At 44.8% G+C, this 20720-nt stretch overlaps 1 protein-coding gene across 1 annotated transcript; it reads right to left on the minus strand.

Moving 5' to 3' along the window:
• Positions 1–216: 216 nt before the first annotated feature.
• LOC125719347 (uncharacterized) lies at positions 217–15049 on the minus strand. Its single transcript, XM_048994029.1, has 20 exons — positions 14942–15049; positions 14346–14568; positions 11749–11849; positions 10508–10649; positions 9660–9777; positions 9132–9248; positions 8924–9038; positions 7284–7430; positions 7075–7186; positions 6325–6449; positions 5375–6227; positions 3553–5297; positions 3423–3462; positions 3182–3212; positions 2828–2966; positions 2520–2704; positions 1597–1702; positions 924–992; positions 672–812; positions 217–580 (listed from the first exon to the last, which is right to left on the minus strand). Exons 2-20 carry the CDS (start codon positions 14554–14556, stop codon positions 353–355), a joined length of 4725 nt encoding a protein of 1574 aa, XP_048849986.1. The 5' UTR covers positions 14557–14568; positions 14942–15049; the 3' UTR covers positions 217–352.
• Positions 15050–20720: the final 5671 nt, after the last annotated feature.

Here is a 20720-nt window from a genome sequence, read left to right on the forward strand (position 1 = left end):
CGCTGGACAGGATGCCAGTACATACCACTTATTTGCCATACATAGCAAAAACGTATGACTGCGTGATCATAATGAGGAAAAGAGTGACTGTATCAAATTGACCAAGCACTTAGTGTTATTTTTTTAAAATTCTTTTCTCCCAAGTGTTCTAAAGGTGATTAACCTACTGAAAAAATGTGGATAGTCAGTGCGATACATAACATCCAAATCCTGCTTCAAAATATCAAATCAAACATTAAAATGCATAGCACTTTTATTGTAAAAATGTACTAATTTTAAAGTAAAAAAAACAAACATGGAAATGTCAGTTCACAGGAAATGTGGTGAATACTTTTCCCATCAGTCGACTGTTCTAGCAATCCTTATGGCGTTTCGTGGGTGGCTCAGATGGATTCTTCCTTAGGAACTCTCTCATCCTCTTCAGCGTCTCGCTGTGTCTTGGGCTTGCCGCTTCTACCCTTTCCCTAGCCTCTGGCTCCTTTTGGAATGCATTCTTCGGGAAGTCGTCGGCGCTCTTCCCGAAAACGTCGCAAAGGGTCTTCTCAAAACAGCTCTGCAGCTTGCCGATTTTGCTGGATTCCTGACAGGCAGAGTTGCAGTACGGTATAGGGGAGGTAATCACCTTCATGCACCACAAACAGGAGGAGAAGCGCAGGCCAATGGGGTCGTACCTTTGAGCTTTTCAGGATGTCAAACAGGAGCCGGACGTCAGACACGAACTGAGAGGGAGTGTGGTAAAGAGGCGTCAGGTCCCGTGACAGACGGCCTTGTATGCTCATGATGCTGATGCTCCGCGAGGAGCGAGATGATGACTGAAATTGAAAATAAGACACAAAATCCAGTTAATCGCCTACATCAGTGCACAGACAAACCCTGCGACAATGAATGCTCTGCCGAGGCAAACCACACATCAAAAATCGCACCTCTACTGGCTGGTACAGGGCCGAGCTGTATGTCTCACACAACAGCACAAGTAGCACGTGTTCACATTTCTGTCAACGGGGGGAGACAAGAGAGGAGAAAGCTGAGTCAGTCTTATAACAAGCTTCCTAGTTAACCTACTTCTATACAGAACTTCCCTGCTTAGATAAATATCTATACAGTATTTATGTATATCAGTTATGTTATATTTAGAATATCAAGGGCTGTAACTTACGAAAGCAATACATTTGCAACATTTTTGCAGAATTAAGCAAGCACCCCAAGACTGTCAGCACTGCATGCCATGGCAATATTGCACTTTCAGTGATTTATACAACTGTTCTCTGTGACTGAATGAGATTAACGTACAGCTTCAGTGCAAAAAAGATCACAAATTTAGTGCAAGTTTTAATATACAGTAGGTTTTTTTTTAAACCATCAGTGTCGAAATTATATATCTGAATGTTTTCATTCCAACCCACACTGCATTCAACCTGCCACACTCAATATTAGCCTATTAAGGACCATATAAAGCTGATGAAGGCAGGGTTGGAATGAAGACATTCTGGCAGGGGGAGCGCCAGTAACAGGACTGAGAACCACTGATTCACAAAACCAGGAGGAAGAAGAATGTGCTGGGTGTGAAATGGAGGGCAATCTTAAAGCGAGGCTTACCCTCTGCTCCAGGAGGCTGAGAGACGGCTGCCCATCCACACTACTGCAGTACTGATCCCCCACATCGGAGAAGTCCCTGCACAGCATGCACTGCCAGTCGGCACTGCTGGACAATGACAGAGGAACTAGAGAATAAGCTTAAGGTTCCATGACTGAAAGGACCATCCAAAGCATAGATGCTTACACTCAATACAGCAACACTGGATCCAACTGCAATATTTCAAAATACTTAAACTGTACTTGGATTTCAGTGGTTGCACACAGCTAACCAAAAAATTAAGTTCGATACCAGCTAATCCACAAACTTCATTTGTTAATTTAGCTTCAGTTTGGTTTTTGGCTATGAAACCCTTAAAACATACCTAGAGCAGAAATTTTAGTATATTGTAGCTTAGACATATACATTTTCAAAAAGGTACAGCATTTATACAATTTAATTATCAATTGAAACTACAAAATTACTTTACAGTCAACAATCAAGGCAAGTAAATCACATAAAACGTTTATGCTGATGCATGATGGGAATCCAAGCAGACAATTCATAGTTGTTGTGGTCTGCATTCCTGCAATGCAGTTAAAACTTCAAGGGAGCTGCACATCGGGCTAGGTGTAGGATATGTGGCTGTGCTGTACCTACGGCATCGATGCGATGCAGAAGTATAAACTGGCCTTTAAGACTGTGAGGACTTAACTCAGCTGAACTGCAGAGGTACACTACACCGCTGAGCCGAGTAGACCAATCGCAGCCTGTGATTCCACACAGTCAGCCAACAGCATTCCAGACAGATGCCTTCCCCTTATTCTCCAAACTATTTAATATAATGGTGTTCTCTTCCCCAGATGACAGACTGACACCAATGCCAGCAGACCTGTATTCTCGGATGAGTGACCCACGCAGGTCTGCCCCGACTTGAGCACCTTACCTTGCTTCAGAATTGACTGACGGGATGTGACACTTCCTGTGGAAGCTGCAGCCGCATACTGAACAAACCATTATTGCCCCCGGGACGCGGCAAACGGCACAAAACCGCGCGCCGTCATTCCTCGGGGGGGGAGGAGGGGCTCTCAGACAAGTGGACACAGTGGCAGAATCCGGAGAGACAGAAGACTGCAGGGGGAGACAGTAGCGGTGCAGCTTAGCGAAGGCTGAAGGACAGTAGAAGACCAGGTACAAGGTGAAGGGCGCATGTCGCTGTTGTTAAACACGCAAGCAGCTAGGGGCAGAAGGTACCTGGACCTTGTCCTCCATTATCTGCAGCAGGATCTCATTCTTTTTGGTGCCTGGGACGACATAGAAGCTGGGCAGAGCACGACCCGGGGGAGGCATGGGGATAGGAATTCGAAACAAGGAGACACGAGGAAGCAGACACCTACGAGGATGGAAGGAGACCATTTTTACACCCATGAAAGAACAGTGTAGATGCAACTGATTGGAGCTAATTCAGTTGATGGCAGCATTGGTGGCCGTTAGACTGCATTGCAGAATACATTCAAAAACTGAACACTGCAATCTATGATAAAAAAACAGACTGTTTTTAGGCCTGATATCTCCATTCACTGGACAGAAAAACAGCCTAATTTATACCTGTCCACCGGCTCACTGCAAGCATGGGTCTCTGCAAAGTGATACAAAAAAAGTATAATCAATACATTAATCATGATTTTTTTTTTTGATTAAAGGTAAAACAAGTTTGATTAGCACAGACAGTTGACACATACACTAGTTAAATACACAATACAAAAGTATTTTTGCACTATATGCCTGGCTGTACATTATGTACAGGTGTACCTTATCTACTGGCTATAACAGTGCATTTCATACTTACTCCCACTATGCAGGCTGGTCTCCCCACTGTCATCATCCTCCTACAGGACAGAGAAGTTAGAAATAGTTCTTTTGCATCTGGCTATGTAGGACACTTAACATCAAACCGTCTACCTCAATGATGCACCTACCTCAAGTGGACACTCGAAACTTTCGTCTTCTAATTTAAACTGGGTGAAGCTTGGGGCGGATCCTAATTTGTCGTTCTTCAAACTGATGAATCCCTCAGGCATCTTCTGTTGACCCAGCTCAGGGCGTAAGGAGTCTGCCTGAGGGGGGGTCACTGTGCGCCCTTCCGGAGACTCTCGGAAGCTTGAAGGCGTTGTGGACGGCTCAGATGAAATTGTAAAGTTCTGGCTCGGCTTGCATTTTCCACTTACAGTTGGGCTAGGAATTTGGCTGCAAGCAGAAGCTGTGACCTGAATCTGTCCATTTGCCTGGGAAAGGTGCTGACCTGTGGTAATGTCACGGTCTGCAAGTACAGCGGAGGTGTTAGTGTTTGCTTCAGTTGTTTCTCCTTTGACGGCCATGTTCACACCTACTGTGCTCATGTCTGTAGTCAGTTCACTGGTGCCTGCCCCAGCTGTGGTATGTCGGTATGCTATAGGTATGTCGATGAGTGTAACAGTTGCCCTGTTACCACTATCTGTGGTCATTTCCTGAGACGCAAAAATGTTGTTTCTGCTGCCTGCAGTCATGATGGTAGGGTGTTCAACGAGCACAGCTGTCTCACTGTCTGCCCCAGTGACTGCATTTCCGATACCCACATTACTGTCTGCAGTGACCACAGTTGTTTTCGCAATGTCTGTGCTCATGGGTGCAGTGACTGGAGTCGCCAGTCTCTCATCTGCGCTAAAAGGTTGGCTGCTGGCCGTACCCTCAGTAACTGAATCCTCAGTGAACGAAGGCGTGTCTGCCTCCATTACCGTGGAGGTCGGTCTGTTCTCAGAGGGCGTGAGAACTTGCTTGGCTTCTGGCAAGCTAACGGCTGGGGGCAGCCTCTCGCAGGGAGAATCTGCCAGTGCTTTTACAGGTAGCGCACTGCAGAAGACGCATGGAGACAGCTTGATGATGGGCCGAGCAGAGCCTAAACAGGTGGCTGGTGTGTTGGCAGATCCTATACTCTGAGGTGTTGTGATCTGGCTAAATGCATGTGTGGCTTGATAGTTAGATTGAGAGGCGGATGTATGAAATGTCTTTTTGTTTTCTGGGCCGGCTTTTGTATTTTGCGCCAGTCCAACTGTCCGGGAAGCCACCGGTACCATGACATTAGCAAGAGTGAGCAAGAGTGGCATGGGTAACGTCCCAGATGTCACCACTAAGGTAGAGGCAGGACGCACGCCACAGGGAGCCACAGATTTCCCAGTCACCTTCGGTGTGTCCAATCGCACTGACACAATAGGTGTTTTTGTCCAAGAGCTATGCTGAATGACGGAAGGAGGACAGGAGACGAAGCGAAAGGGAGAGACTGAAGAAGGATGGGAATGTGGTCTCACAACAGAAGGGGGCTTCCAGGTAGTAATGACAGCGACGTGGGAGCGTTTAGTACTTTGGTGGGGCAAAGGAGAGAAGTGCAGATCTGGCTGAACTGAACGTGGTTTGGGGGCATCAGGGCTCTGCCTGGGTGGCACATGGTCAGGAGCCGGGTGAGGTTCCTGCGCAGGGCGAAGTTCGGGTGCGGGCTGAGGTTCTGGTGCTGGGTGAGGTTCGGGTGCGGGGTGAAGTTCCGGCACTGGGCGAGGTTCGGGTGCGGGGTGAGGTTCCGGCGCAGGGCGAAGTTCGGGTGCGGGGTGAGGTTCCGGCGCACGGCGAGGTTCGGGTGCGGGGTGAGGTTCCGGCGCACGGCGAGGTTCGGGTGCGGGGTGAAGTTCCGGCACTGGGCGAGGTTCGGGTGCGGGGTGAGGTTCCGGCGCACGGCGAAGTTCGGGTGCGGGGTGAGGTTCCGGCGCACGCCGAAGTTCGGGTGCGGGGTGAGGTTCCGGCGCACGGCGAAGTTCGGGTGCGGGGTGAGGTTCCGGCGCACGCCGAAGTTCGGGTGCGGGGTGAGGTTCCGGCGCACGCCGAAGTTCGGGTGCGGGGTGAGGTTCCGGCGCACGACGAAGTTCGGGTGCGGGGTGAGGTTCCGGCGCACTGTGAAGTTCGGGTGCGGGGTGAGGTTCCGGCGCAGGGCGAAGTTCGGGTGCGGGGTGAGGTTCCGGCGCAGGGCGAAGTTCGGGTGCGGGGTGAGGTTCCGGCGCACGGCGAAGTTCGGGTGCGGGGTGAGGTTCCGGCGCACGGCGAAGTTCGGGTGCGGGGTGAGGTTCCGGCGCACGGCGAAGTTCGGGTGCGGGGTGAGGTTCCGGCGCACGGCGAAGTTCGGGTGCGGGGTGAGGTTCCGGCGCACGGCGAAGTTCGGGTGCGGGGTGAGGTTCCGGCGCACGGCGAAGTTCGGGTGCGGGGTGAGGTTCCGGCGCACGGCGAAGTTCGGGTGCGGGGTGAGGTTCCGGCGCAGGGCGAAGTTCGGGTGCGGGGTGAGGTTCCGGCGCACGGCGAAGTTCGGGTGCGGGGTGAGGTTCCGGCGCACGGCGAAGTTCGGGTGCGGGGTGAGGTTCCGGCGCACGGCGAAGTTCGGGTGCGGGGTGAGGTTCCGGCGCACGGCGAAGTTCGGGTGCGGGGTGAGGTTCCGGCGCACGGCGAAGTTCGGGTGCGGGGTGAGGTTCCGGCGCACTGTGAAGTTCGGGTGCGGGGTGAGGTTCCGGCGCACGGCGAAGTTCGGGTGCGGGGTGAGGTTCCGGCGCACGGCGAAGTTCGGGTGCGGGGTGAGGTTCTGGCGCAGGGCGAAGTTCGGGTGCGGGGTGAGGTTCCGGCGCAGGGCGAAGTTCGGGTGCGGGGTGAGGTTCCGGCGCACGGCGAAGTTCGGGTGCGGGGTGAGGTTCCGGTGCTGGGCGAAGTTCGGGTGCGGGGTGAGGTTCCGGAACAGGTTTAGCATGCTTGCTTGGAAAGGGATGATCTGAAGGTTTAAATGGTACATACTTCACCAAAATTTGACCTAAAGGAATGAAAGTGGGACAAACATTTAAATTACTCCTCAATAAATTACATCAACTAAATTAATGTCATCAGCATTAAAAAGATTTTTTTTAACGTTAATATTACAACATATTGAAAAAACTAAATGTGTATCATCTACGGGCTGGAGGAAAAAGGACGAGAGTAGGACACACTGATAATTGGGGACCCAAAGCGGACTTGCCTGCCAATAAACATGAATGCATTTACAGGGCGAGGGACTGACGACTCCGGACAATGAGTTAGCCTGAAGAAGCTACCAGTGCCTGATAATGCTGAGTCTGATAATCCAGTGACAGATAATCCTGAGCGAGCAGATCGATTCTTAAATGTAGTATCATAGCCCCAGCAAACACTGACTGAAAAATACAGATACCTATCTAGGTGAACATTACCACTAATGTTTCCCTGCTGGTTAAAAGGAATCTAATTAAGAACTTAAAGCCTGATTTGGCCCTTGAATGAAGTGAGCGGCCAGCCTTATTCCAGAAAAAAAAACCACTAGTACCTGAATCCGATTCTCACTCATGATTTTAGCCCCCTAACACAACAGCACAGCTAATGAAGAGGTAGAAATAAAGAAATAAATGCAATTTGCCACATACCATAATTAGTGATGATTTTGTGGAGCTCCTGTTCAAACCGAAGTTCCATCTCTATCATGGAAGTGGTCGGCTGGGTGGAGCAGGTTAAGAGGTTCTGCAGCTGCTGCTGGATCTTGGGTGGGAATGTTGGCGAGGAACAGGAACCGGTGAGCAGACCACAAAGACCACTTACCACAGCCAATACCACACCCAGGACTCAGACTGCCCACCTCGTTCTTGCATGTAAGCAAGGTAAAATGGTCGTCCATATCCAGGGCCCGCTCTGCAAAGGCCAGGACGTGCTCCTGATGTTCCTTCAGCTTCCTCAGTACCTGCTGCCTCTTAGAAATGATGTCCATCTCGCGTCCACAGTACCCCTAAGAACAGGAGAGCCATGCATAATCAAAACAGGGTCATCTCTAAAACAATTCTCCTGTTGCTCCTTGGAGCAGTCGAATGAGAAAAAAAGATCCCACCAGTCTGCGTGACAAGCTGGCAGCCCAGAGTGATATTCTGCGATACAGTAATGTTTGCTTTGAGAATGGTCTGATTACAGCTCTGGATATTCTGCACATCTTCAGGGAAAATTCTGAATGAATGTTGCATTTATACAGAGCTTTCCAAGACACCCAAAGCGCTTTACAGCACCAATTGGAAGCCACTTCAACCACCACCATTGTGTCGCACCCACCTGGATGACGCAACGGCAGTCATTCTGCACCAGTACGCTCACCACACAGTAGCTAAGGTGGTGAAGGGGCAGGAGAGAATTCACCAATTAGATATAGGGGATGATAAGGAGGCCAGATTTGATAGGCCCAGGACATGTCGTGGTTTTTTCTCCTTCCCCACCAAATCAGAAGTCAGAGGGCCGCTTGTGCAGTACCCAGAATTCAGTCTTTATTGCAACAATGAAGTTACAACCAAGGCTGGACACGTAAAGTGTGTCCAGTACTGTTTTACACCAATTTTTATTAAAGTTCTTATCATTTAACAATATCTCGTCACTTAAGCATCATCATTCCTTCAGCCATTCACAATCATTGTTTTTTCCCCTAAATCCACACCCCTAAGTGATAAGTTTGTCAGTCATTTCTTTTACCGTTTGGTCTCTCGGCTGAACATAATGGTGGCGCGAGCAGCTCCACTTGTTTTTTTTAGAAATGCTCAGCCATGAACTTCTGGTGAACTCAGGCGAATCCCTTCCTTCAGTAATAACCTTGGCAGTTTCAGCCTGTTACACATTGTCTAACTAAAAGGTTGACAATATATTTTTCCTTTAACATGGTGATATGATATACGCTGATAAAAGTGAATATTCATAGATTCAGGACTAACATAAAGTAGCTAACAGAAACTCAGACTAACAAAAGGTGCAAATACATACTCAGTTGGTTACATTGTGTTGATTACATTATAATGTTTACATTGTAATGATTACATCATGGATATTTGGCATACTTTTTAATAATATCATAATTCTTATATTCTACGTTATATAGCGCTAAATAATATTCCATAGACATCGGGGTACCGCCCCTACTCTTTCACAAGATGCCCAGGGATCTTTCACAACCTCAAGAAGTCAGGACCTCTGGGTTTTACATCTCACCCGAAGGATGGTACTATTTTTACAGCACAGTATCCCCATCACTGCACTGGGGCATTGGGATCCACACAGACCACAGGACGGGCTAACCTGCTGGCCACACCTACATCTCTTCCAGCAGCAAGCCAGCTTTCCTAGTTGGTCTCCCATCCCAGTACTGGCCAGGCCCAAATCTGCTTAGCTTCAAATAGATTACCTGGTCTGAACTGCAGGTGGTATGGTGGCTGATTTCAGAGAATACTGTGAAGCTGTCATACGTACCTGCATTTCCTCGACCAGCTGTACCGCCCGTGCCACCAGCACATTGCGGAGAGAAAGGATGGCTTCCCGAAGCTCCATCTTCACCTTGTACTGCAGCACTGTGAGGTCCGACAGCCTGAGGGACCCAGCAACAGACATTAAGTTTAACGGGGGAGTTGGAACGGCACTCATGGAGGTGACGGGCAGAGCGAAAATGGCGAGACCTAACCTTCCATCCAGGTCTAGCAGGCTTTTCTTAACATGACCCTTCTGACACTGAACCTTCTCCATCAGTTTGCGGACATCTTGCTTTAAATCAGCCATGGCCTCACTGACAAACTGGAAGCTGAGACAGAACACAAGACTCAACATTCAGTCAATCTGGTCCACCACTCAGGTAAGGCAGGCAAAGAGGTACCTATAGTGTGTACGTTTAATTATAATCATATAGGCTATGTCCATAAATATCAAGGGCCCGGTCTTATTGACCTACAGGCCACAATACACAAAAAACACACACGTGAAATCAGGATTATATCAAGCTCTGAAACTTTTTGGAAATAGAAGTAAACACATGTGACATTTTGTCATTTAACTTACCAAAATAAAATGTTATTAGTAATGAAAAAAAACAAACCTACCCTCTGCGCCAGTGCACTCAGAACTCTCAGTAGACAGAAAATGCAAATCAAAGATGAAACGGCACGCTATCACTCGCAGGATGGTATTATTTTAGACTGGGCATGAAGCACCTTACCGGTGATTCCTGTGGTAAGTCAGCTGGCAGTCACGACAAGTCAGCCGATCACATGACAAGCAGAAGAGCTTCATTGGTTCTTCTTTATGTATGAGGCAGAAGGTTGTAGGAGCACAGCCTGAAATGAAGTAGAGCCAGTGAGAAAGCTGAAGATGAGGAGCTTAACTTAAAGGAGGACAAATGTGTAAAATGAAAATGACTATGATGGTTGGGTGGAAAATTTCCCACCTATAACCAAGACAGCAGTTTGGTTCTTGTACCATTTTCTATTCCCAGGATCACTTAATGCTATATACCACTTAAGAAATAATGTTAATGCTTCAAATACATTTGTAAAGTGTTTTCTAGATCATCAGGATAACCATAGGTGCTTTCCCACAACAGGAACCTTTTTCCAGGACCAGGAACTTTTTAGAGATACAATTAGCGGTGCAAAAATAGATGGAATTATTTTGGTACTTAAATTACATTCAGTGCATCAACTAATACTTTTTTGCTTGCATCTATATATTTCTGCTTCGGAAAATTCAATCAATAACCAATATACCGGATGCAGACCAAACCACAAGATAATCCGTACCCAGCCAGTAATGCATCTTATGAATCGAAATGTTTAACATAAAAAGCTTAAATGACCAGTGAATGTTAAATCAGTCTTTAAGTTCCCATAAAATACTATTATTGTTATATATTGATGTCCAACATAGAAAGTTATAGCTAATTTAATTGTTCAAAAAAAAGCTGTTTTGTTATTGAAGCTTGTTCCAGGCCCAAGACTTTGAACAAAAATTTTATGTGGACCATTGATCACCAAGTTTGGGAACCCTTGCAATATGCTTAGTACGAACCTTTCGACGACACCTGATGTGGCAGAACCTCGTGGTCTCGGGTCACCCTCACTCTCCTGTGGGCCAGAACACAGGCTGCGCACAGGGCTTCTCTGCACTCCACACACCAACCAGAAACCGCTGTGTCGTCGCAGCCCCCACACTGACCAAGAGAATCAAGAGTCATGTTCAGAGGAGATCCAGATTCAGCACAAGATCACTGGCTACCCGATTCTGTGCGAGAGTGTATGAAGCCAGAGGAGATGCATTAAGCAAGCAGCTCAGTGTAAGTTGTGCTTCATCACCATAAATGGATGTAAGGCCAGGTGCCTAGACTACAAGACCAGTAGGAATTGATGGAGTTAAACTCCTTTTAAGGACCTCAAACCCGAGAAGTTTGAGATCAGCTGTTCTTATCTGCTCAGTGCATCCTAAAACGAAATTCTCACAATATTTCAGCAAAACGTGTAGCTTGTTCTTCCATAATGTGGCTGTATGTTCTAATGTTAAATTTATTAACAAATTAATCAAATCAACGCAAACACAGTCTCATGCATAGAGTGATGCACAGATAATGAGATTTCTGGCCAATACTGATAGCCGGTTATTTCAAAAACACAGATACCAATTGTTTTGGAGGTTCGGCTTTGACTAAATAAATAATATAAAAATTACATTCCAAAAATATGAAAAAACATTTTTAGGTAAGATAACAGCAACTCCGGCATCAGTCCCAGAGCACTGTATAACTATATACATAAACATATGCATAACAGAGAAGGGTCGATCTTCAAGTGTGATATTACTCTGAAAATCACTGGGTTTATCAGTTGATTTTGCGCCGTCTGCGCCGAATTCTCCTTTGCTACCAAATGCTCGACTTACTGTTGGACAAGCGTTACTCAGCAGTACTGTAGTCATCACTTCCCTGTCTCGCCTTAAGGTCAGCAATCAAATTTGTTTTCAATTATTTATTAGTAGATCCTGCTTGTGAACTTTTAGCAAAACAATGTTTGCCAAATGCACGGGTGTTACATGGGCCACCATTGTAATGGGAATTATTTGCAGTAAACATCGGCTCATTTTTGTACCAATGGCTGATAGCCGATACAGCAACAGTTGGTTAATACTGATGGTTGGCCAATACAATCGGTGCATATGCAATAGAAACTGTCCCACCCAATAAAGAGCCACTGAAGCATTGGCAGTTCTCTTTATTCCCCAAACTCCAAAATACACTTTATTCCAATATACACCATCACCTTGTTTTGCACTTGGTCTTCGGAACTGTAGGTGTACCCCCTGAAGAATGGATCATTCTTGACCTCTGTGAGCGTGTACTTGCCGTTACACACTGGACACACTAAAAGGAGGAGGAGAGAGAAGAGTACTATAGTCATGACAGGGAAGAGCAGGTCAGGTCGGCTCTGAAATTCCATATGCTTCACACACTCACACAAAACACATGCACTCAGACAAGAACAAATGCCAGGCAGAACTTTAATTAAACAGAGAACACAAAGTATCCAAAACCAGAATATCTGCCTTATACTCTGGGTAGGTGGAGATCAGGCTGAACAGGTGGAGATCGCTCACAATCTGCCACTAAAATGAACCTGAAGTAGTGGGAAAAAAACAGTAATACGGACAGGCTGGGTCATGAAAGTGCTGTGAAATGAAGTGGTACAAATGGAGCACCGTTGTAAAATGTACTGTGAAGTGCAATGCTGCGCATGAACAGACGTGCGAGGTACCAATAGGGCAGGTGGCATGCATCGGTTCAGAAGTGCAACAAGATGATGTCATTAAACGAGTGTCAAATATTACACAGTAGAAAACGATGTGGAAATAGTGATAGAAATTTGACTGTTCTCTCTCATCCAGCTATTTCTATACAGATGAATGGAGACGATTCTAATCGTCATGCAAAAAATAAATCACAGTCAGTTCAAATAATTGCAATCAGGCGATTACGCGATAACTGATTCACAGTGGGTATGGTGGTTTTTTGGATTGTGTGCTGGTGTTCGCCTTTTGCCAAACATAGCACCTGGAGTTCAATCTCAAAGGTCTATTTTTGTCTCATCTAACCGCACTACCTTTTTCAACATGGCAGCAGAATCTTCCAGGTGGGTCTTTGCATAGAGTAAATGAGACTGAATGTGGCACTTTATCAGAGAAGGTTTCTTTTTTGCCCCCCTGCCATACAGGCCAGCTTTGTGTAAAGCTTGAGTTTGTCGTCACATGCACAGATCGAACAGCCCCGGTCATGAAGCCTTGTGACTCCTTGTAATTTGGCTTCTTGGTAGCCTGTCTGACCAATGCCCTTCTAGCTCAGTCATTCAATTTGGATGGATGGTCTGATCTAGACGACTTGTGCCTTTCTACAGCTTTACTCTGGGCCCCTTTATGGCACTTTCCCAACCGTGTTGATTTCTTTTGCAGAACCTTGCACTGCTGGTAGTGAAATCTTCAACAGACAGCTGGTTTTATTCCGAGGTAATCAAAACCCCTACAACTGATATCAAGTGGGGCAGTTAGCTTAGTGTGTGAGCTGACAGCTGATTGGTTGCATCTGAGCCAATTTAGAATGAGACATTCTAAGGGGCTGATCACTTTACCAAACAAGGTATTTCACTAATTCGTGAATGAAAAATGTTATTTCCATATTAATAATGAAGGCTACGATGTGAACAAAGTAAAAAAAAAAACTGAACTAAACGTATTTCACTTTCCAGAGTGTGACGTGATGAAAGGTATAGATTTTCACAGGGTATCATGACTTCCTACAGGCACTGTAACTAGCCATGGAACATTACAGGGATTGCAATAACATTGTCAACCTTCTTTAGTGCGTTGACAGGGGAAATGACTATTACATAACCAATATAGTATGTCACAGTTCAGAACACAAGCCAGCCACAGAACATTAGGGGCGTGTGATAAGGAGTTCAGACAGACAGATCCGGTCCTGCCTAACGGTGATAAGATGGACACCACAGCCATTTTTCAAATCATCCTTTTTCTTGGGGCGGAACAGTATCCATTCCCAATGGACCCCATGAAACACCAATAATCAATCATTTTGACACAGACCGTTACAACACTACCACCTGACAGGCAGCAGTCACGGACTCAGTAACATGGAAGGGAGGGAAAGACCACCCTGAGTAGACATTTCCACATCAGCCATTTCTCTACTGATTCCTTAAGAGAATCCGAAACCAACAAGAATTCCTGAACTGGCAGATGCATTTACATTTTGTGGAAATATTCATTAATATTTCATAAGGCTGAACACACACACGAAGCAAATATGATTATTACTTATTGGTAGTGGTAATAAACATTTAAAATAGCAAAATGTCAAACGCTGAAGACAATGCTCATTTTTTTCCTTTGAAGGTAAAGACTACAATGATTCGTGAAACTTGCAAAGACATTCCAAAAGTTATTCTAAAGTTCGCCCATAGGAGGGTTCATTCCTTCCCGCAGATCAAGAACAAAACAATGGGATAAGAAGAGACCCACTACATGCTTATAACCCAATTTCTCTGAGTGCAGTTTTGTAATCCACACGTACTAATGTTTTGAACGACTGCATAGATTTGCAACAACATACTCATTTCGAAGGAATAATATCACGGCGCTCCAACTACGACAATAAAGAAAGAATAAAACAAACAAACGTCTCTTAAAAATCCGGACTGAACGGAAATCTGCCAATAGATGCACAGAAAAAATGTTGGATTCGCAACCTTAAATATTAATTCATGGTATGCGAGAAAATTGTTCCAGGGTTCAGTGTTTGTAAGGGAAAACAAAACAAACAATGAAAATAAGAGCAAGCCAACCTCACCTCTAACATCGTCCTGGGCGCCCGACTGCAAACACACTTTGCACAAGGAGTGCAGGCACGGGAGGAGCTGGGGACACGCGTGGGGACTGTGCGCCGCTCCACAGGCATCGCACTTCCCGAAGCCACCAGCTGCCTCGGGCGCTGCGCCGTTCCAGTCTCCTTCTTTTTCTTTCGCGACATCAGTTATCCTTTCGACCGCGCCGTCGGACATTTCTGCAGCAGTCTGAGAGCATAACACACACTTTCACCACATGGGAATGGCTCAAACTCACCAGCAATTTCTGTGCTATTTCCAGAGATTTTTTACTCAATTAACTCGAATATCTCGAAGCTGAAACGTTTTCGACGTTTTACAGCGCATCTGTGTTCTGCGTTTCCCTGTGGTAAAAGTCCAGACAGCAACCGAGCAGAAGTAGGAATTCAATGCCCGCCACAGTTTAAAGCAGCCCAACCAATCCACTTCAAATCGTAACGTTCCTGCTTGAAACACCCAAAATGGAATTATATAGGTTGTTACATCTTGGAGAAATGCCTAATTTTCGCTATATGTCATATTAACCATGGAGAAAAAAACATTCTTCCAGGTAGTGACTTACTCAATGCCACACTGCTCCACGATTTCTGTGCCTTAAAAGATGGACAGCGGTGAATATTGCGTTATACCAGCGCTTCCATTTACCCCCAGCCCAGTTCAGCGCAAACCACGCCCAGCTACGCCGCCGAATCCTGCACTGGGATCCATGTCATTGGCTAACAGCACGAAAGCGATGACTGCTCGCGCTAATACGAACTGTAGCGCGAAGGTGGGAATTTTATTGCCAACTTAGCGAGTTTGTCGCTATATTTAGCGAGTTTTTAGACCCCTCTAGCGACTCGTTTTCAAAAAAGCGACTAGCGACACATCTGGCGACTTTTTCTGGTGTTGTCGGAGACTTTTGGAGACTCTGACGTGAAAGCTGGCTGATCCTGCTCTGGCTGTCAAAAAAATCAAGACATAACTTATAAACGCAAAACACTTTATGTTGAAAGATGGATTGATAATGGTTTTATTTTAGGTAGTCAATTATTGAACGAAGATCGTCTGTTGTTTACATATGAGAGGTTTTTGTCCGAGTATATTCCTGTTATTCCTCTTAAAGAATATTGTATGGCTTTTGACGCGATACATAGTGGGGGAATCCTCCTGCTATCATCTGCTGTAAAGGGCAGAAACCACTCTCCCTCATCTAGTTCCTGACGATCTGTTTATAGGAAGCATGTATCCTCTTCTGAACAAAGAAGCGACCAACAAACGCATTAGACATATAATTCAGAGGAATGTTGTCTCTAAACCAGCTGCAGTATTTTACTGGAATAATCTGTTCGATGACATAGATTGGGAATCTACTTGGATGTTACATAAGACTTTCATCATTTCGAATAAGGTATATATATATATATATATATATATATATATATATATATATATATATATATATATATATCCATTACAATTAAATGCACAACATGCAAATGAGACGATGGCGTCATTTAGCGACTTCTAACGACTTTTGGGACAGCCAACAGCAACTTTCCTTGGTGAGGAGTTGGCAACAGTGTTTGCAACGTGAATAACAATAAACACCCGTAAAAAATCTAGAAACGCAAGAGATGTGCAAGAGTTGCCATTAACTGTGAATGCTGAACCAATATCTCGTTACAGTGGGAACGGGTTATTTTCGCGAGCATTAATGAGATTAAAGTGAAAGGGCTTTAATCACAAGAAATATGGTAACACTTTACAATACTGGTCAACAAATAAGCATATATTAATAAATGAACTAATGCCAAAGTAAACATGAGTTAATGCATTTATTAACAATGTACACATCAGGAAATCCTGAAGCATGCACCTTAACACCCAATGACGTCATACAAGATTAAGCATTACTAAATGCCTTTCTTACCTGCTAACACATTTCTGACCAAATTCATGAATTAATTAGTCATTAATAGAATATTGTCTATTGCTCTGTTGTTTTACCTAAAGATGGTGGTAGTGGCCTAGTGGTAGGATACTCACTGCTGGACCAAGAGGTGATAGGTTGGAAACCTACCTCCAGCACTACCACCATTGGGTCCCGGAGCAAGACCCTTAACCCCAAGTGGCTCCAGGGAGGCTGTCCCCTGTACTTAGGAAATAGAAATCATTTTGGATAAAAGTGTCTGTTACATGCTGCAAATGAAAACTGAATGAATGCAAACCTAAATTAAATAATAAGACAGTGCCCTAAATTGGTGATACCGGGAGATTTTCTGCAGATATCATACCTTAAGCCTCTGTGAGGGGGGCACATCAGCTACGTGGAAAGGTGCAGTTCCATACAGAAACTTCTGCTGTAAGTCGAACAATAGTCCACTGCCACCAACACAAAAAAACAATTTTGGGAAGAACATGCAAACTCCACAGACATGTAACCCAGGTGGCGACTCAAACCTGGGTCCCAGAGATGGGAGGCAACAGTGCTAACCACTGCACCACCATGCCTCCCCCTATATATGTTATAATAATTATATTAATATAATAATTATTATTATAATAATAATGGGGCGGCATGGTGGTGCAGTGGTTAGCACTGTTGCCTCACACCTCTGAGACCCGGGTTCGAATCTCCGCCTGGGTCACATGTGTGTGGAGTTTGCATGTTCTCCCCATGTCATTGCGGGGTTTCTGCTGAGTTTCCACCCCAAAGTGGGAGTCTTCCTATCGGCAGTCGCCCAGTGCCAGGCCCTTGTCCTTAAGAAGATGTAAATTGGTTATTGATAACACCTGTGATTCTATGGGGTAGAAGAGGAAAATGTTATGCATATGTTTTATCACTGTATATACGAGATTATTCTGGATAGATATACAGATGCAGCTAGCTCAATTTTCCCCTCCAAGCCGGCTGCTTTCCAGCTGCCAGCCAAGGGGAGTAACCCCCCTCCTTCTGGGGGTGTGCCTAAATTCTTGTCTAAACCTGCCCATTTATTCACTTGCAGGGTGCTACCATGAGATGGTGCTTTCGTTACAAAATCACATTTTAATTGTGTTCACAAGTCTACACACACACACAAGTACAATAGGTATCAACCAGAATCTTTTGGTAGACATTAGCAAGCCTCTGGCATAATTCTGGCTGAATATTTGATCACTCGTTTGCATGTTCTCCCCATGTCGTCATGGGGTTTCCTCCGGGTAGTCCGGTTTCCCCCCACAGTCCAAAGACATGCTGAGGCTAATTGGACTTGCTAAATTACCCGTAGGAGTGCATGTGTGAGTGACTGGTGTGTGAGTGTGCCCTGTTATGGGCTGGCCCCCCGTCCTGGGTTGTTCCCTGCCTCATCCCCATAGCTTCCGGGATAGGCTCTGGATCCCCCGCGACCCAGAAGGAAAAGCGGTTTGGAAAATGGAAGGATGGATGGATATTTGACCACTCTTCTTTGCAGAAGTTCTAGTTCATTTATACTAGTTGGGTTCCTGGCATGGACGTGGCTTTTAAGCATAACTCACAAATTTTCAATAGGGTTGAGATCAGGGATACTTCACAAACCAGGATTTCTTGCTTAGCTGAATAACTTGTTGGAGTTAAGGTAAACTGAAGAGTTTTCACAACACCAGAGACAAACAGGGCTAGGTACTTGGCTAGCGAGCACGTCGATACATACTAATCCAGTGTATGTCAATTAACATAATTTGTTTATATTATGTGGTTATTAAGGGTCTTGATAGTAATTTAGCAAAATGACATATTTCAGTTTTGACTGTCTTATTAGCAGTTTTAGGATTAGTATGTAGGTATGTGCAAAATGGCCTCTGAAAATGAAAGGTTGTGAGTGAGACAGGAATCCATGACTTTTGAAGTGTTTAGTCATTGATTGCAATTTGTATGAAAGCAAAGTGAAATGCTTAGCAGTTGAGGGGACCAAGCTTTGTGCTAAACTTTGTCACACTAAAAAATAGGAACCAACTTGCAGGCAGGCAGGGCAGGGGGGCTCACCCTAGACTGTGGTGTAGCAGAAAAAGCAGAAGGTGTGTGTTGCAGGGTTTTTGTGACATTATGCTCACTCTTGACCTACTGGGCCTAACCAGGGAAGGAGTTGCTGACGCCCCAGACGGGCTATATAAGCCAGACACAGACAACAGAGTTTGAGCTTCCTCGGGTATGTACTGTTTGTGCATCTGAGCGGCTCCCGGATCGCGATCTGTGCAAGGAATAAAGAGAGCGGACTTACAACCATCCTTCGCCTCCAGTGCGCATCTCTTTCCTCATCAACGGACTCGGCGGAGTCTAACTCCAACACAGTTTAGCCCACATAAACTACTGTTGTGGTGACTGTATGAAGAGTTTTGAGAAAGCAACTTCAGTATTGCAGTATCTGTTTTAGAAATTGAAAAAAACTGTAAAATTCACACTGCCTTTCCAAACTGATTGGTGTGAGGAGCAGTGACAGACATTCCAGACTGATGGGCCATTGACAGTATGCAAAGGTCTGGTGACTCCAAAGTCAGTCCAAAGTTGTAACAGTTTAGTAATCAAACCTCATGCAATTCTTTGAATGTCTCACTCACCTTTGTGTAGCCAGCCCCTATGTCTATAAGCTTCAGAGCTCAAAAGTCTGGGCTAGAAATGTTTATAATGTAATTTTTTACAATTTGTCAGCACCACTGAAAATAGGTTTTTGAAAAGGGTATGTTTAAAGTAGATTTTAAAAATTAGAATAACCACATTCTAAATTATCTCAGATTACTGGTGCTGAGTTTGTGCTGAATAAAAGCATTTGTAGCACTTTGGGATAAATGTTTGACAGTTTTTCCGTATTGTTGAAATATTAAAAATCATTTTGGGAACGAAACTGCCAATTGCCAAAAGTCATTTATTGAATCAGTCACTTGTTCGGTGAAACTTTAAACCATGCTCACCTAGTTAGACACAATTTGCAGATCTCAGTCACCCTTTTTGCAAAACTCGAAACACATTCCCATTCACCAAAACACATTTTGCGCTATGGTGAACTTTGGGTTACAGTAAATACTTATTATTCATGTTTCTTTTATGTTTCTCTTTTTGAGTCTGGTACTATGACAAAAAATTCCCAATCTATCTATCTAGTGCTACTTCATTATTCCATCATCTTTGTTCAATGTAGTGATGTAAAGTACTGTCAGCAAAACAGTATGATACTACCACCACCTTGCTTGACCATTAGTTCAGTGTTCTTAGGTTAAAAAAACAACTTCACATTGATCCCTTGCAAACATATCTCTTTTCATTGTGGCCAAGCAATGAAGTTAATGACACATTCACACGTCATTGTGACTGCCCCCCACCCCCATGAATATGCAGCCATCAACAGCCTTTCAGACTGTTTGCCAGACAGAACACACTAAGGAATGTGTCTGTTTTATTCAAGCATAGTACAGAACCATATGTTTTTTTATTTTTCATTTTCCAATCTGTCCACCTTTATTCTCCACAATCAACCTTATTACTGTCTTTAGGCCTGTAATTAGTCTGTTACACACATCTTGGGTCACTCTCCTCTCCCAAAATAACTCTATTGCTTGGACATGCTGCTGTTTTGTACCTGGCTTGGCCTCCTTGCACATGAAGTCATGTGACAAACAAGCCCGATGAGATTCAAATCTGTTTAATTTCCATGTACCACACTGTCCTTCATTGCTCGATAATATCAGACTTATTACTTTGTTTAGGCCTGTAATTATTGCATTGACCACATCTTGGGTCTGCCTCATCTCCAAAAGGCGAAGTAAGGTACAAAATTCTAATTTCATCAATAAACACATAAAAACACATTTTGCCAGTTTTAGGCCAGGCGTGGCCAATCTTATCTGCAAAGGGCCAGTGTGTCTGCAGGTTTTCGTTGCAACTCCCTAATTAGATTACAAATTAGGGGACTAATTGGTTGAAGAGTCCTCACACCTGGATGTGAACAGCTGACCTAAAGGGTATCCAAAAAACCCGCATACACACCGATTTGTCACCCCTGCTTTAAGCCATCTTTGCCTCACAACAGAAACAATTTCTTAAATTTCACAGGCCATTTATTGCAGTGTAGTCAGTTTATTCATGAAATTGGAATTTTGTCTAAATATAAGAAAATTATACTTGCTTAGATTTTCATTTTTTGCAGTGGAGTTACAATACCTGATTTCAGGTAAGTCACTTCAGCTTTCATAATCACTGCTCCCCCTGGTGGATGGATAAATCATTGCAAGTACTTTACACACAGAGAAGTAAGGGGCGGATCATGCCGGCCCACTTATTCATTACATCATCGGGGGATCTCATTATAGTCAAGGTCCCACCCAGAGGCCAGCCAAGGCCCAGCCAA

This window comes from Brienomyrus brachyistius, chromosome 23 (assembly GCF_023856365.1).
Source record: "Brienomyrus brachyistius isolate T26 chromosome 23, BBRACH_0.4, whole genome shotgun sequence".
NCBI lineage: Eukaryota > Metazoa > Chordata > Actinopteri > Osteoglossiformes > Mormyridae > Brienomyrus > Brienomyrus brachyistius.